This window comes from Prionailurus viverrinus, chromosome B3, assembly GCF_022837055.1.
Source record: "Prionailurus viverrinus isolate Anna chromosome B3, UM_Priviv_1.0, whole genome shotgun sequence".
Taxonomy (NCBI): Eukaryota; Metazoa; Chordata; class Mammalia; order Carnivora; family Felidae; genus Prionailurus; species Prionailurus viverrinus.
This window is the reverse complement of record NC_062566.1, coordinates 132238949-132256608: the sequence shown is the minus strand read 5'-3', so window position 1 is coordinate 132256608 and position 17660 is coordinate 132238949. Positions and strand designations below refer to the sequence as shown.

Sequence of the window (17660 nt, the reverse complement as noted above, 5' to 3'; positions counted from 1 at the left end):
GTAATCTAAAAAACCAGGGCTCTGAACGTTAGGCCTGTGCAAACTGGGATATGCCAGAGTTCACCTACCAGCATGCTCCGTGGACTCGGCGCGACTGCCTGGGTTCTCCCCATGCTTGGTTGCTGGATTCTCCTCCTCCTCACCTTCAGGGCCTATAATAAACTCTGGTCTGGAAGAAAGGAGGCTGTCCTCAAGGCTGTCTGTGGGCTCCTGAAACAAATACGACAAGCAGCCAGGTGAGCAGCCTGTTGGGGAGGTAATGAATGGTTTCGCTAAGTTCAATAAAGATCGACTGAGTGCCAGCTGTGTCCCAGCCCTGTACTGAGCCCCAAAGGGCAAATGCACCTGCCTCAGAAGAAATGTGAGTTTCTTTCCATACTAATTAAAGGAGATTTGTGTCAGCTGTTACCAAAACATGTTAATTCCCTTGAAATAAATATGGAAAAATCTCAAAAACATTGCTAAATTGGCCTACGTCGGCTTTCCCTATGAGCCTGTCTCACTCACCAAGTGATTCCAATCCATGCACATTTTGTTCAGTAATAGGACTTAATTAGCAGGGAATAATAAAGGGCTCACAGCAGTATATTAAGACACAAACACTGGTTGTCCAGAGAAGCCAAATTTTTAGGAGCAAGAAATTGCTATAACATGTGAGTTAAAGAGAGTTAGGTATGGCAACCCAAGTGTTCATCAACAGATGAACACATAGACAAAATGTGTTATATACATACAGTGAAACATTACTCAGCCTTAAAAAAGGAAGGAAGTCTGACACATGCTACAAAATGAATGAACCTTTAGGACACTGTGCTAGGTGAAATAAGCTAATCACGAAAAGGACAGTTATCGCATGGTTCTAGATATATGAGGTCTCTACAGTAAGTCAAATTCAGAGACGCAGAAAAATACAGTGGTGGTTTCCAGGGACTAAGGGGAAGGGGGATGACAGGGAACTACTGTTTAGGGGCTATAGAAGTTCAGTCATGCGAGATGAAAAAGTCCTGGAGATTGGCTGCACAACTATGTGAATATCCTGAACACAATATATTTATAGATAATACATGTCATATATAATATATATGTATAAAACAAGCTACAAATACAGGTGAAATTGGAAAGATTAAGTGAGAGAGAGCACTCCTATGGCTGCCACTTAAAACATCCATCTCCAATTATTCTTCTACCAGCCTTCCTCTTTCCTTCAAGTCCCACTTCAAATATCCTCTTTTAAAATCATATTATTTTGGTAACACTTTAACCACTACACATTTTCTCAAGAATTATTTGACAGCCAGCTCAAAGTGAGGAGATCAAGACGGATGAAGTGCTAGGACACCCACAAGAAAATGAGCACAATGGCTGGGAGGGCCCTGAAGAATATCTCTGCCAACTTCACAATTTTGTTAAGGCTGAACCTGTCCCTAGGTCACCCATGAGCAAGGTACTAAATCAAACTATAAAGTGAGTTGCATGAAATTCGATATGGTAAAGAGTTTCCTGCTATTTACTGACTCCTCAACATTCACCCACGTGTCTGGAATCATCCTGCTAGGTGGCAGGGACTGGTGTTGTCCATCTTGCATACTAGCTTAAGCCTCCTGCTAGCCCCCATGTCACATCATCGCCCTTTTATCCCCTGCCTGTCCCAGGAAGAGAACTAAAGAGCGAAGGGGGCTGACATGCACAGTGAAGACCATGCATTCTAGGGCACAGCCCTCTTTTATTGATGGGCATCTCTCCCATAAAACTTTGAGAGAGGAGAACAGAATCCTTTGGGTTCACCTCCAAATTTGTTACTTCCAGCACATGACAAATGTCAAAAGCATCATGCACATGGGAGATTATTTGGATGGCTCAGTTCCTCCACACTTCTGCTTATTCCTCGCTTCCTGGGATGGTGCTGGGAAAATGGGCACAGTAGAGACAGCCTGCTGGGGACAGGGTAGGGCTCGGGACATCTGCCTCCATCACCTTCACCCTTTCATTCCCTCCCTGAAAGAGAAGTCTGTACTTCATGCAGCCACACCCTCAGCTGATTCTGTTCTTAAGCACACACTCCTGGAATCCATGGTTACTCCCATCCCCAAGGGCATAGAGGACCCTCAATCTCAAAATCCCCTGGGCACATTCAATCCTTTATTTTTCCTCTTTTCTCTCCATGTGAGCGACTATTCCTTCTTTTCTAAAACTGCCTGCTACCTTGGTTTTGGAGTTCTTGTTCTCCCCTGGCTCTTCCCCTGTGTCTCTGGCACCTTCTCAAATTGTTTCTGGTCATCAGTTCTCCTGTTTTCCCTCTTAACAGTTGGTACTTCCCAGAATGCTAGCGAGGCTCTTTTCTCATTCTATGCATCCCAACACAATGTGCTGGCGGCTCCAAACTTTTATCTACTTCTGACCTTCTTCCTAAAACCAGATCCACATACCCGCTGGTCATGACAACCTCACCAGGATATCTGAAGGCATCCCAATCCACCATGTCTGAATGTGCCTGCGTCATGCCCACTCCTGTCAAAAAGATCACTTGTACACCAGTAAAAATCTTCTATAAACGGCAACATTATCAGTTCCCAAGCCAGAAAACATGGGTTTGTCCTCAACTTTTGCATACCTCAATGCCAACTAAATCAGCACTGCTGATTCTCTTTCCTAAAAATCCACCAGGCCTGCCCCTTCTCTTATCCCCACCACCATTGCTTTAATTCAGACTTGCCCATTTCCTCCCTGAGTGACCACATTAACCTTCTGACTAGATACCTGTCCCCAGGGCCCAAATCCTCCAATCCCTCTTCTCCAATGGCAGAATGAATTTCTCAGATTCATCACATTGTATCACCACTCTGATTAAATTCTTCAGCAGTCCCCCATTCACCAAGACAAAATTCAAACATCTTAGTTTGGCAGGCAGAGCCCTTAATGAATGTGAAAATAGGACCGAGTCCATCTTGCCTGACTCAGCTTTCATTCACTACTTTCCCATTCTGCTCACTGCTCCAGCAACACTGAACTGCTTGCAGTTTCCTGAATGTATCATTCCCTGCTTTCTTCTGTATCATTAAAACAGAGAGTTTTCTGGGTCTCCAAAGTCCTTCTCTCCTACCACCTTCCTTTCATTAACTCCACTCCTTTCAGATATGAACCCAGGAGCTCTCTCCTTCCTACCATACCTCCAGGCTGGATATGCTGACCCTTGTCTGCCCCCACGGTCCCCTTGTCCAGACCTCACCCAGCACACTAATCACTGTGTCTAATGGTTTTTCATTTATTTAAACATCTCCTTGATTAGACTCTAAGCTTCTTGATTTTAATTTGGGGTTTTTTTTTAAGTTTATTTATTTTTGAGAGAAAGAGAGAGAGAGCACAAGAAGGGGAGGGGCAGAGAGAAAAGGACTGTCAGCATTGGAGCCTGATGTGGGGCTTGAACTCATGAACCATGAGATCATGGCCTGAGCTGAAATCAAGAGTCAGACACTTAACCGACTGAGCCACCCAGATGTCCAATTTTAATTTGTTTTCACATCATCTAGAACTGTGACTTTTTTTTTTTTGGTTAAGTACCCAATGACAATGTTGAAAGACCATACTACAGGGATGTTATTTTGCAACACATGGGACAAACGAGTTCAGTAGGTGGAAAGGTATTTAAAAACTGTAGAAAAAATTTACTGTATGTATGTTATACCTCAAAAAGATTTTTTTAAGAAGTCCCTTTCTACTTAGATAAATATTAGTGGAAAGGAAGAAAAAGAGAAGAAAGTAAACAAAGGCCCAAATAATACAGATCCATCTACCTTTGATGGTGTGAGGGTATTTTGGTGATGTGTGTGTCTTAAATGAAAACTGGCTAAACAGTAAGTAACTAATGTATGGAGTAGCTAATGAATGGTATATGTTAGTTGTTTCCTGTTGAAACAGTTTTCTTGGAAAGTAGGAAATGAAGCAAAGTCTTTATCAGTTGTTGATGAAGTCAATGGGTTTTCCAAACCAGGGTTACCTAGGAATTCTCAATACCCATATCCAATCTATGTCCTCGATATTTGATATGTATATTTTATAGTTTTCACTGTTATCTGAACTTTGTAATAAAAGTTATTTCTGGAATACCAGTAATGCTTTGTATTTATGAAAATTGTATGAATGGATGTTCCACAACACTAACTCAAGACTCAAGAATTCTGTATGATATAGCTCCAGCTCATATCCCTTTCCACGAGCATAAGTTGGTGGAAGGAACAGGAAAATTTCTCTTTTACCACAGTCTCACATATAACTCAGCATAGAGCATAATGTAATATTGGAAGAAGACACCATTATACATGCTTCTACAGGCATTATCACTATCAGACAAGGGCAACCTCATTTTTTTAACTTCTTACCACCAGCCGGCTTTCTTCTTTAGGAGCCAGTCTCTCCAAGAGTTCACAAGCAAGCTGATAGCAGAGAATACTAGACTGACATAAGTTACACTCAATTGCCTTTTCTTCCTTCTGGCAGGTGTGGGAGCCCCCCCAGGGAGCTTGGAAGACATTGTTTATAATGGAAATAATGTCCTTTGATAAGCTGTGCTCTAAACCCATCGTAATCCCATCATCTTGTAACTCCATCTGAAAGACATCAAAATAAAGGCCAAAAAAACCAAAAAACAAAAAAGAAAGAAAGAAAGAAAAAAAGGAAAGAAAGAAAGAAAGAAAGAAAGAAAGGGAAAAAAGAAGAAGGAATTTGGTCCTTTTGTCCAATATTCCACTGGCATACTAAATGGGGATAAAATTTACTAACTAACAACAATATTAAGTTATTTAAAGATGATAAGAATTATAGACCATGAATATATATTGCTTTCCATGGATTCTTCTAAAAAGACTCTAAACACAAGACACACAATGGGAATTATTTTTAAAATCACGTAGGACATTTTAAAAAGTTGTTTTTTAAACTTATCACTTTGTGAGATTTTACACATTAAAAAAAATGCTGCTCCTCACCTAACGTCCAGATCTTGGTTTCTAAATACCATTTATCCATTATCCACTAAGAGGAACCAGGGCTCCTTGGAGAAATGGCTGATTTCAAGGTTGGGGTGAGGAAAACATAAAATGAGCCTGGAACATCTTGTTATGCCAGAAATTGAGGAAGTGTTCAAGGAATGACTGGGATATGGCAATAGAACACAGGAGCCAGTCTAAAGGGACTCCCACTGGTCAAATACAGGACAATATGAACACCAAAATGAATAATCATAGTAACAGATTTTAACTCACTGAATGAAATAAGAATTCATGTGTACATGCAGATAAAAAAACAAATAAATATAGAAATGGGAGAGAAGAGAAACTGTTTCCTCAGTAGAATGCCAGCTAATAAATTAAAAGAAATGATAAAATTAGAAAATTATCATTTGGTAACTATAATAGTAATAATTGATCCAGGCATGAATCAGCCCTGGATGCTAAAACTATTAGGTAAAAGTCTGATGAGAAACAGGAAATCTCAGCCTGCAAGTTACTTGTTAATTACAAAGGGGGGAATAGTGGCTTTGGAGTAGAGAAATTTGGCAGAAATCACCTTCCCAAGTTATCACCACCAGGTAAGGCAACATTATCATGTCACCTGCCTTCTGATATAATGCACTGAAAAGGATATAAAATCACACTAGTAGTGTTACTGCCAAAAAAAAAAAAAAATGCTTAACCCAAATAGATTCATAAAGAAACATCAAACAAGCTCAAATTGAGGAACATTCTACAAAATAACTGGACTGTACTCTTCAAAAATCAAGAAAATGGAAGATGAACAAAGACTGAAGAACTGCTCTGGATTAACAAAGACTAATGAGATAGGACAAATATTTGCAACGAAGTGATGCTGGGTTGTGTCCTACATCAAAAATATTTTCTTTTCTTTTGCTATAGAGATATAATCATTATATCAATTTAAAAAATGATTAGTTTCTGTGGGTCAGATAATAGATAATAGTATTATAACAATATTAATTTCCTAATTTTGATTGATTTCCTTATTTTGTACTTGGTTATATAAGAGAATGTCCTTATTTTTTAGGAAATACACTCAGAAGTATTTAAGGATAAAGGGGCACCATATTTGCAACTCACCCTCAAGTGGTTTATTTTAAAAATTCTACAATTCATACATACATATACAGATTAAGAGCAACAGAAATAAATGTGGTAAGTGTTAACATCTGGAGAATCTGGGGAAGGAGTATTTGGGAATTCTTTGTGCTATCCTTGCAACTTTTCTGCAAGCCTGAAATTATTTCAAAATAAAAAGTTACAAAGAAATGTTCTCCCGACCAGACTTTTAAACTTGTCTTTTAAAATTACCTTCAAAAATCAACTTCTAGAACATATTTAAATCAGCCCATCACTGTAGAGTTGTACCTTGCTCTTTCTAACAATAGCATTACTCAGTTCCCCAAATTTGTTCAATAGATCTATGTTCAACAGATCTATGTTCAACAGCATCTAATGATGCTAGAGTGTTTCTAAAATTCATATGCATTCTCACATGTCAACATTATTGCAGATATTCATACAAGTATTTTTCAGACTCTAGGAAATCCCAAAAGGAGTTTGCAAAATGTCTTGAGTGATGTTGCATCATTTCAGCAAGTATGAAGATGTCAAACACATAGCAAGAATCACTATACAATGCTTTCCCTTATTCTTCACCTCTGAACTAAAGGAAGCTCATGCTTCAGCTACCTGCTTCAGGAGAAGATCAAACATGAGGATGAAACAATTTAGATTCATTTCATCATCTTCACAATCAAAGTCAATAGTCCTTCCTCCTGGGTGTCCAAAATTCTTGAAAGGGCTACGAAATGGACTACGCATAGGACTCCGAAATGGACTCTGAAAAGGACTATGAAATGGACTCAGCATATTGTGCTGAACTCGTCGGCCAGGATCAGAGGCAACACTCACCTAGAAGAAAGAACATCAACACACATAAGTGAACTCACAGAAGCTAAAATGGCTTGTATAAAATATCTGGAGACTCATGGAAGGTATTTCCAGCTGTCACACTGATTTCCTTCCTTAGTCAATAGCATTAGTACTTTCAAATATTATGGATCTTCTCAAAATATAAAAACAAGAATAAAATCATCTAAATTTTGTGACTGTCAGGTGAATGAAACATCAGCACCCTGAAGAATGAAGGCAGCTGTCTTTGCCATTATATTGTTCATCCCATCACACATTTGCAATTAAAGTAAATTGTTTGCATCAACCTAAAACCATAACCAGATATTGAAAGATCAGTTTGAGAATCATGAGTACAAAATCTCAGTTTAACATGACTGATTAAAGAAGAATGGCATCTGGATAGTACAATTATCAAACTATTATGGGAAAACAATATATGTCAAATTGTTGTACTGGTTGTACTGATTATTCTCCATTTGCCTACCCAAGCCCCTCACTGCCCTCTTCTGCCCTGCTCTATGCCCAAGGATGCCAAGGCTGGAGTCTTTCCCAGCTTTCTTGCAAGCTGGCTTCCAGTTGGGTTCAATCAGTGGGAGATACCAGCAGAAGCCCTGAAGCTGATGGAGAGAGAGGTAGACGTGTATCTCCCACCCTCTGCCTGCTTTGATGCTACATCTCTGGCAATCTCTCCACTACTCTTCCAGCCAGCCCTTCCTTAAAATTTCAGCACTCAATGGGCTCCAGGAACTCTTTTCCATGTTCCTTCAGACTTAGGGGTCTAATGGCTTCCTACTGAGCTGTTGCTGATGTCTAGGTGCCTCAACCAACCCTTATTGCTCCCTTAACTTTCCCCATAACTCTATAGGCAAAGTCTCCATGAAAGTCCCTTCATTTGAACCATCTAGGATAAATTCTGTACAGGACCCTGACTGACATACCTGTATATCACTCTGAAATCATATTTTCTCTCTCAAAGATATAATAACCAGAGAGTTCCTTGAACACAATATTTAAACTAAAGAAAAAGAGTACCCCACCAAGAGTCAGAATATCTGGATATTGATAGTGTTGTCTATGGCAAATCACCTCAACTCACTGAACCTCAGGCTACGTATTTATAAAATGAGGACAATGAGCTCTTCTCCAACTGCCTCACACAGTTCTGTGCTATGGTTCACTGTGAATATATTGCACAGTATAAGGCACCAATTAAGTTATGTAATATTAAAGGTTACAGAAGAAAGAAACAACATAAAAATGTTTGCCAGCTGGTTCTTATGAGGCAGACAAGAAAAGTAATGATGATTAAAAATCAAAAGAGAGCACTGAATACAAACTATGATCCCATGATTCTGATATATTTTCTAGTCCCTAGATATCAGGTAGAATGACAGTAAGAAAAAATGGTATGGAGAGGCTGACAAGGGAAAGTTGCGAACAGTCCCTGCCTGCCATCACATTGAGAGTGAACCTCTCCAGAACTGATCCTGGTCTAGGAATGTCAGCACACCAACAGAAGCTCTATCATGTCCTCCACAAAAATATTATCAGAAATTCCCAATAGTTTTCCTACACCTCGGACTAGACTATACTGACTTTTCTCATTCACAGAAGTACAAAGGGGCCCCCCAAAATGGGCTCAGTTGGTCCACAGTGACAGCATCACTCACAGTAACCATCAGATGACCACATCTTCTCAAAACATGATAGAACAAAACACCCAAACTCCTCATCCCCAAAGTGAAGCACTGATCTGCCTAACAACTGGTAAAGAATTCTTATTCACCAGGAGACCAAAAGAAACAAAAAAAAAAAAAAAAAAAAAAAAGAAGAAGAATACCTCAAAGCTACTCTTTTTGCTTTCATCAAGGATGAGAGATAGCTAATAGGTATGTGCAGGAGAAAAACTCAAAGGAAAATGAAAACTCAATAATTTATTGACTGTAGATTATACAGAACATATCTTAGATCAATCTTTTCTATTATTTAATGTGCTTAAAAGATTAACAGAGTGAGATGGGATGAAAAAGCATTTTTAGAGAATTTTACTATGATGCTACTTTTAGACCTGGTATAATTGACAAAATCTTAACAAGTAAGACAAAAACAGTTGTGGCAATAATTACCCTTCGAGCTGCAAGGTTCCCTGCCAGTTCACTGACTCTTGATTTTCTTTGATTTGCCAGTTCTTTAACAGAATTAACTCCATCAGAAAACATACTTATCAATAGTTGAAGTGGAACCATGATGTCTAACTCCGATAATACCTGGGGAAAAAAGGCATATATCCCCCCAAAATATAAACTTTAAAACTCAAAAAAAAAAAACTGCATTTAACATTTTTTCCCAAAGTGAACTACTGAACATAAGGATACTTAGCCTTACGTATATTCTATCAGCACAGCCAACCTCAATTTTTCATAGTAAAAACTCAAAGTTATTATTGGACCTTCTATCTTCCCCACTCCCCGCATCCCATAAACTGCCATGTTATTTCTATTAAAACTTCTAAGCATCTCTTGACATTGTCTCCTCTTTTCCATAGCACAGCTAGTGCCTTACTCATCATCTTCCTCCTGGACTAGTGTAACCTGTGTGCGATCTTCCTCCAGTCCATCCTCCCTCTGATCTGACTGCGCCATCTGACCTTGCTTTCTGATACAAGCTCAGGTACCCTCTGCCAAAGTCAAGTGACTTTATCTGTAATGAATTTTTGGAAATAGATGCATCTTTCCTTCAGACAGAATTAATTCATCCCTCTTCTCTGCTTCCTTAGAACTTTGTACATACATTTATTAGAGCAATGATTACTTTTCATTATATTTGACTGTTTGATACTGTCTCTCCCGCTGTGAGCTCCCTGAAGAAAGGAAGTGTGAGGACAGGACCATCTCTTATCTCATTTTTATCCCAGTGCCAATTTATTACGATGCCTGGCACAGAGGAACTCTAAAAATGTTTCCACAATTAATTAATAAATGAGTCGGCTCCAATCACTATACTGTTCACTCTGTTCCCCAAATGTTAGACCAGAGGTTTAAAACCTCCTTCAGTTGCAGAACCCTGTCTTCAAACCAGAACTCTGGGAAAGCCCCGTCCATAAAACATGCAGCTGTAATTGCTCTAGCCATGCTGAGGACAGAGGTTTAGAGCCCTTTCTGCTCACCCCTACAGAACTCAGCCTAAAGGGCATGTAACTGAGTAACAACACGTAGCCATCTGTAGAAGGACTGGCTTTCCTAAAATGAGACATAACCTTGCTGAGATCTGCTTGGGGATGAAATGTGACAATTCTGGGTCCAAAAGGTACTTTTTAAAAAATGGTCCCTTTACTCTTTCTCAGTTGTGAAAAATATTGTTCCTCAGTTTAGAACCCAGAAAGGCATCTTCATGACTTGAAAATTCATCCTTCTGTGATACAGCAACGTATCTGCACCCATAGCGAATCTAAACATTGACTCTGGCCTCCTTTTTTGAAACTAGCCAAACTTTCTGACAGACATTCAACTCAATTTAATGAATTTTTAAGAACATTCATCAAATAAATACAAGGCATGTGCTAGATGTTGAGAGGAAAGGATGAAGGGAGATATGATTTCGAAATGAAAAAAGCCCTGCCTGGTCCCTGCACTCCATGCATTTGCAATCAGGAGAAGAGACAAAAATGAACTAAATATTAGGCTGAATAAAATTTACACAAGGAGCCTGTATGAGTACTGGGGGAAGGAATAGTGAATTCCAAAGAGAAAATGGGGGTGTGAAGAAAACTTCATAGATGAGATCATTTTTCAGTTGGGCTTTAAGGATAAGCTGGAGTTACAAATGCAGACCGGGGAGAAAGGCATTCCAGTAGCTCATGCTACTCTCAACCTTCCTGAGGCAGCAGCTCTCAACCTTCCCAAGTAAAGCACCTATTTAATATCAAAAGATTTAAAATAACCCCACAAGACAGCCTATTATACTTTTAGAATCTATTGATGGAAAAATACATAAGGACCAAAAGCTATTATGAATTCAGTAATAGTATTACATAAATCTGTATTTTACTAACCATAATGATAGCCACATATATTTGACATATAGTTATTTATCTATGCAATGAGTTATTAGTCTATAGACTACCCTCAGCAAACATGCAAATTTATAGACTCTACAATAACTCCCCGCTCCTCTACCCAGGGATCTAAAGTTCCCAGGCTAAGAACTATTGCCCCAAATGATTAAAAGTGCCATTTACTCACATGAAGCCACAGTAAAGCTTGTTCCTGCACAGAGGAAGGGTATCCTGTGAACCGACAACTAATAAAGCCAAACATTTCTTCCAATGAAAAAGGTAGAGGACAGAGCTCAATGTCAAACATTTTGCTGGAAAGCAGAGCAACAAAAGTAAATGACCAATGGGCATATATCAGGGTTGAGTTGCATTTTTTAACTGTATCTTATTTGGGGAGCCAAACACTTTAGATTGGGCTGTGTTCCAAATATTATTATCATGTTTCATTTTACTATAATAGTTTATTTCATTAGAATAAAGAATCCATACTGTTGTTAATAACATTAGTGTTTATACTCATATCAGGCTTAACAGAAAGCATTGCATTTCTAAGGAATTAGAGTTGCTCCCCAGCATCTAAAAACATTATCCTCTTGCATTCTCCCCACTTTATTCAAATCATAATTATATTTGAAAATAAACAAACAATATGGTGTATCTATTATTCCACCAGAACCAAATTTTTTCTCAACAATTCCAGGTCATCTTAGCACAGTTTATTGCAACTGCTTCATTTTGCACCTTCAGATTTCTCTATAGGGTTGTTAAAAAGTAAACAAGATTATATAAAATACTTAACACAGTTCCTGGCACACATTACATGCTCAATAAATGTCAGACATCATTATAATTGTGGTGGCTTCATTAAACTACTTACCCACCTTAATACTTCCCTGAATTCTTTTAACTGGTTATCTGGGACTTCTGTTCTGATGGCTTCCAGCCACTCGGGCATAATACACTCCCACACAGACTGACTGATCACATTGTAGGGGATCAGGCAGAGGATTCGGTTGAGACCTTCCTTCAACTGAGTCACCGTGCTGCAGGATTTATCCCAGTAACCACCAACCTGATGGCATTTCCACAGCCACAGGGGAAAAGAACAAAATGCACCTGTTAAGGTTATACTCTAAGGACTTCCTAAAGGAGATGGATACAGAGGAAGACCGAAATCCATTACATCTGAATTGCGGGCCAAGTATCTTCCCAGTGAGATATGTAAGAATCTATAAACCATCAGGATACATTAATTACAAAAAAAACCCGTACTTACAAATAGGTCCAAATATTAATCACAGACTGGATTTCAACTATTCTACTGCAGTCCGAATCACACACATGAATTAAAATTCCAAAGATTTATTCCTAACAGGATGAGCACACAATTGGAGCATTATTATTTCTAAAGTTTCACAAACCCATTACACATACGTGCAGTTACACCTGTGCTTCAGAGGAATATAGATTTTTGCATTTAATATTTTTCAGTATGGAAAATAAAGTGGCAGAGAGTGCTATTCTTCCCTAAGCTATATTATGCCACAATTTTTCTCCTAAAAATGTTCTAAGGATGGATGAATTCATTAATTTAAAAAAAAAACGTGTTTTTTACTAAGATAGTATATTAATTTTCTAGTGCAAAAAAAATTATATCGAATTAAATTCTGGTTCTGTTTATAATTCCAATGTCATTTATTTATTTTTTAATGTTTATTTTTTGAAAGAGAGAGAGAGACTGAGTGCAAGTGGGGGAGGGGCAGAGAGACAGAGGAGGAGACACAGAATCTGAAGCAGGCTCCAGGCTCTGAGCTGTCAACACAGAGCCCCACACAGGACTCAAACCCACGAACTGTGAGATCGTGACCTGAGCCGAATTCAGACGCTTCACTGACTGAGCCACCCAGGTGCCCTTATAATTCCAATTTTAGATAAAGACCTTATATTCTTATTATGTATGTCAAAGTAACAACAGCTCAACTGGTCCTGAATCTTTACCATATAATACAAGAATCGTTGGAAACTACCTTATTTTAAATGAATCCAATTTTAAACATTTAATTTTTATTCCTAGAATTCTAAGTTATTGAAAACAATTAAATCAATTCTATTTAAAGCTCAAATATCTATTTGGTATCCTATTTCCAAAATCCTAGATGATTGATTAGAAATTTGCAGGAAGTGACTACATTTCTGGGACTGTCACTGTTGTTACATACACTCAGAGGCCTACGGGGTTTTTTCTTGTTGTTGTTGTTTTAAAGTTTATTTATTTTGGGGGTGGGCAGAGAGAGGAAGACAATTTCAAGCAGGCTCCAAGAGTTGAAGGCAGATCCCAACGTGGGACTCAAACTCACGAACCATGAGATCATGACATGAGCAAAATCAAGAGTCAGACGCTCAACCTACTAAGCCACCTAGGCGCCCCAAATGCCTACTGGCTTTGAGTCACATTTTGGAATAAGTATCTCTGGGGTGTTCCTAAATTGTCAATAGCTAAACAATGGATCCTTTGATTCGGAAAAGTTGTTATATTTAAAAGGATTTTAGAGAGTTCTCACCTTAAACAAATGTCATATTACCAATATGGGAGGATCAAACTGGTAAGACACACACACACACAAAAGATCACAGCTAGCCTAAAGACTCCCCTAGCAAAATTCTAGAACAGAAATCAGATTTAGAACAAAAATTAAAATCTGCCCCCACCATGAACTCCCCTCCACCACCTTCTCCTGCAAATGATCCAGTCAGAGGCCCATATTCAAAGCCTGATAGGAGCTATTACAGAGGCCTTCCTTCCAAAGTTTAATTGGGCTAAAGTGGAATGACATACTCCGAAGGAAGGAAAATATCCTAAAGTCTTCGCCAAACAATTTACAAAAATATTGCAAAGGCACAGCTTTAAATCTACACATCTCAGAACATAGGAATCTTCTGTTTTCCCCTTAGTTGGAAATCCTCTCATTGATATAAAGAATTCAAATTAATGCAGTCAAGGGGGTAGCCCAGCTCCTTAATTAAATATTATCAAGGCTGCCATCTTATTCTTTGAAGAATTAAATTTTTTTTTTCAACGTTTATTTTATTTTTTTTGGGACAGAGAGAGACAGAGCATGAACGGGGGAGGGGCAGAGAGCGAGGGAGACACAGAATCGGAAACAGGCTCCAGGCTCCGAGCCATCAGCCCAGAGCCCGACGCGGGGCTCGAACTCACGGACCGCGAGATCGTGACCTGGCTGAAGTCGGACGCTTAACCGACTGCGCCACCCAGGCGCCCCATTCTTTGAAGAATTAAAAATAACTGTCCTCGCCTTACTAATCGAATCTTTACAAAAAACGTAATTGTGGTTCTGGAAGTATCCCAAAGCCCACCCATGCTTCTTCCCAATCCCAGAGTTTCCCCTATTCATCTCAAGATGCCTGCAGATACTACGGAAAGTCAGGACATGGGAAAAGGGGACTATGCTGCACTGAATAAACACTTTATTAGTAATTGTCCCAGGCCTCAGCCTCCTCAGGCAGACCCCCCTGAACCCTCCTCTGTACTAAGGCCTCAACGTGGACCCACTCAAGACTTCAGACTCAGCACAAATAATGTTGCCCACCTCCCAAACCCCTCCTCCCTTAAAATGCCTGCTCCTAAAAGCTCCATGCTACCTAGAGAATTCATTATTTGTCCCAATCAAAACCCTCTTAGACCAGTGACTTTAAAAGTTTGCATCCTTTCTCTCCCTCTTTGAGATGTAAATCTTCTACCCCTCAGAACTATCTTCTCAAGGTCCTGAAAGCATTTCTCTAAGATGCAAACATCCAAGGAAATAGCTGGCTCTCAGGCCAAAGGGATGTCTTGCTTTTACTTGTACTATTGCCTCCTGTGATTAAAAAAAAAATTAATTTAAAAAAAAAAGGAGAAATTTATTCTTCCTCCTGAGAAGCTCCAATTAACACCCCCCTCCCCGCCTTAGCAAACCTCCAATGCCTTTTTCCTTAGCATATTCCAGCTTTTAAAAATGGATAAAGAAGATGTGGTTTATATACACAATGGAATACTACTTGGCAATGAGAAAGAATGAAATCCTGCCCTTTGCAGCAACGGAACTGGAGGGTATTATGCTAAGTGAAATAAGTCAGTCAGAGAGAGACAGGTATCATATGTTTCCACTCATATGTGGAACTTGAGAAACTTAACAGAAGACCATAGGGAGAGGGAAGGGGGAAAAAATGGTTACAGAGAGGGAGGAAGGCAAACCATAAGAGACTCTTAAACACAGAGAACAAACTGAGGGTTAATGGGGGGGGGGGGGTGAGGCAGAGGGGGAAATGGTTGATGGGCATTGAGGAGGGCACTTGTTGGGATGAGCACTGGGTGTTGTATGTATGCGATGAATCATGGAAAACCAAGAGCACACTGTATACACTGTATGTTAGCCAACTTGACAATGAATTTTATTAAAAATAAATAAAGATTGTAGGCACCACCCAAAAATAAAAAAAATAAATAAAACAAAGTAACAAATAATAAAGTACAAAAAAATAAAAAGTAACTTCTTAGTGGACTAAAATAACTAACTGCCTAAGGCTGAACCACAGCCTTCATTACACATCAGGGCAAATAAAAAGATCTTGAAGGTCTCTCCAAAAATATTGATAAAAAGCTTTAGTCCTTACATTGAATAGGTTAACCACTTGTTCTATCTGCTAGAAACATAATTTGAATAAAAGTGATGATGAAAAGTGAATTTGAAAAACAACTCTTACATAAACTAGTGAGTTTTGTATTACTATGACAGTCTCTACTGTTAAGGTCTCTACAGATCTTTCTCAACTCAAAATTGCATTGTGTCCCAATAAGCCCATCATAAGTTGAAAATACCATAAATTAAAAATACACTTAACACTCCCAACTTACCAAATATCATTGCTTAGCCTGGCCCACCTTGCATGTGCTCAGGACACTCACATTGGCCTACAGCTGGGCAAAATCATCTAATACAAAGCCTATTTTATAATAAAGTGTTAAATAGCTCATGTAAGTTACTGAATACTGTACTGCAAGTGAAAAACAGAATGGCTGTGTGGGTGCGCAACGGTAGCTGGTATAGCAAAGGTTGACCCAGTGACCACGTGGCTGTCTGGGAGCTCAGGCTCGTGGCCCCTGCCCAGCATCATGAGTGAGGATCATACTGCATACCACTAGTCCAGGAAAAGATCAAAATTCACATGTTGAAGTACGGTTTCTACTGAATGTGTATCACTCTTGTACCACTGTAAAGTCGAAAAATCCTAAGTCAAACCATGGTAAACTGGGGACCATTTGTATGTGTGTCTGTCTATACTATTGCATAGGTATATTATGTATATGTGATATTTTGTTACTTCTGAATGGTATTGACAATTTACAAAATCCATTGAAAGATCTATTCTAAATGAATTTTAAAAACGTAACTTATATGAATTAAATATTCCCCAAACTCTCAGAAAGATAGTAACCCAAATGTTTTTCAAGTTCATGTGATTTGGGTAAATCTTTCATAAACAAGACGAGCTTCATATAGTTGGTTTAATAAAAACAGTTGTGTCTTCTGAGTTATCAGCAGTGAGTATAATCTAATCATACATTTTTATTCTATGTCGGTTTTCTAGTCAAGTAAGTTAATATATTTACTAGATGTTTAAGATTATAAAACGTATAGATTTAATTTTAATTAAATTATTATTCTGACAAGCTTTATTTCAACAATAACTGTGTGTTATAATATGTCTACTTAGTAGTTTCCAAAATGTTTTTGATAGCTTGAAACGAAAGTTATACTAAGTTACATTAAATGATATATACCTGTTGAATATCTAGACCATTTCTAAATAAGACAAAACACTGAGGGGTGCCTGGGTGGCTCAGTCGGTTAAGCGTCCAACTTTGGCGCAGGTCACGATCTCACGGTTTGTGAGTTTGAGCCCCATGTCAGGCTCTGTGATGACAGCTCGGAGCCTGGAGCCTGCTTTGGAGTCTGTGTCTCCCTCTCTCTCCGTGCCTTCCCTGCTTGCGCTCTGTCTCTCTCTCTCAAGAATAAATAAACATTAAAAAGAAAAAAAGACAAAACGCTGAAACATTAATTACTGAATACAAGTTTATATACTTTTAGATTCTTTTTTTTTTTTATGTTTATTTATTTTGAGACAGAGAGCACAAGTGCATGTGAGAGGGGGAGGGGCAGAGAGAGAGGGAAAGAGAGAAAATCCCAAGCAGGCTCTGCATGGACATGAGTCTCGACCTCACAAACCATGAGATCATGACCTGAGCCAAAACTAGGAGTTAATGCTTAACTAACTGAGCCACCAGGTGCCCCTACTTTTGGATTCTTATTATGACAGAGAGACTAAAGATATTTTGATCTGTTAATAAATATGTTCTTTTTGCCATACTGAGAAATTATACTATGAAGTATAGCTCTTGAGGTTATAAAGTAGTATATTCATAAAATTTGCTAATATGCTACAAAACACTGGTAGGTGACAGGAAATTCACAAACTGTCTACCTCCTGGTTTTCTCTGAAAAATAGAGGTTATCAAGTGGTGAAAACTATGATCAATATATATAAGTGAAACTATTAGAAATAGTAAGAGTGATGGAAAAAATTCCGTATGCAGAATATTT

The 17660-nt window shown here is 38.7% G+C and overlaps 1 protein-coding gene across 9 annotated transcripts in view; it reads right to left on the bottom strand.

Annotated features, from left to right (window-relative positions):
• The window catches only part of UNC79 (unc-79 homolog, NALCN channel complex subunit), a 226044-nt gene that overhangs the window by 125306 nt on the left and 83078 nt on the right, over window positions 1-17660 (bottom strand). For all 9 annotated transcript variants that reach the window (XM_047864606.1, XM_047864607.1, XM_047864609.1 and 6 more), the window contains 6 exons: window positions 11883-12073; window positions 11189-11312; window positions 9074-9214; window positions 6723-6944; window positions 4377-4604; window positions 69-210 (listed from right to left, as the gene is read on the bottom strand). In XM_047864606.1, coding sequence (XP_047720562.1) covers window positions 69-210; window positions 4377-4604; window positions 6723-6944; window positions 9074-9214; window positions 11189-11312; window positions 11883-12073 — 1048 coding nt within the window. The remainder of the gene's footprint in view (window positions 1-68; window positions 211-4376; window positions 4605-6722; window positions 6945-9073; window positions 9215-11188; window positions 11313-11882; window positions 12074-17660) is intronic.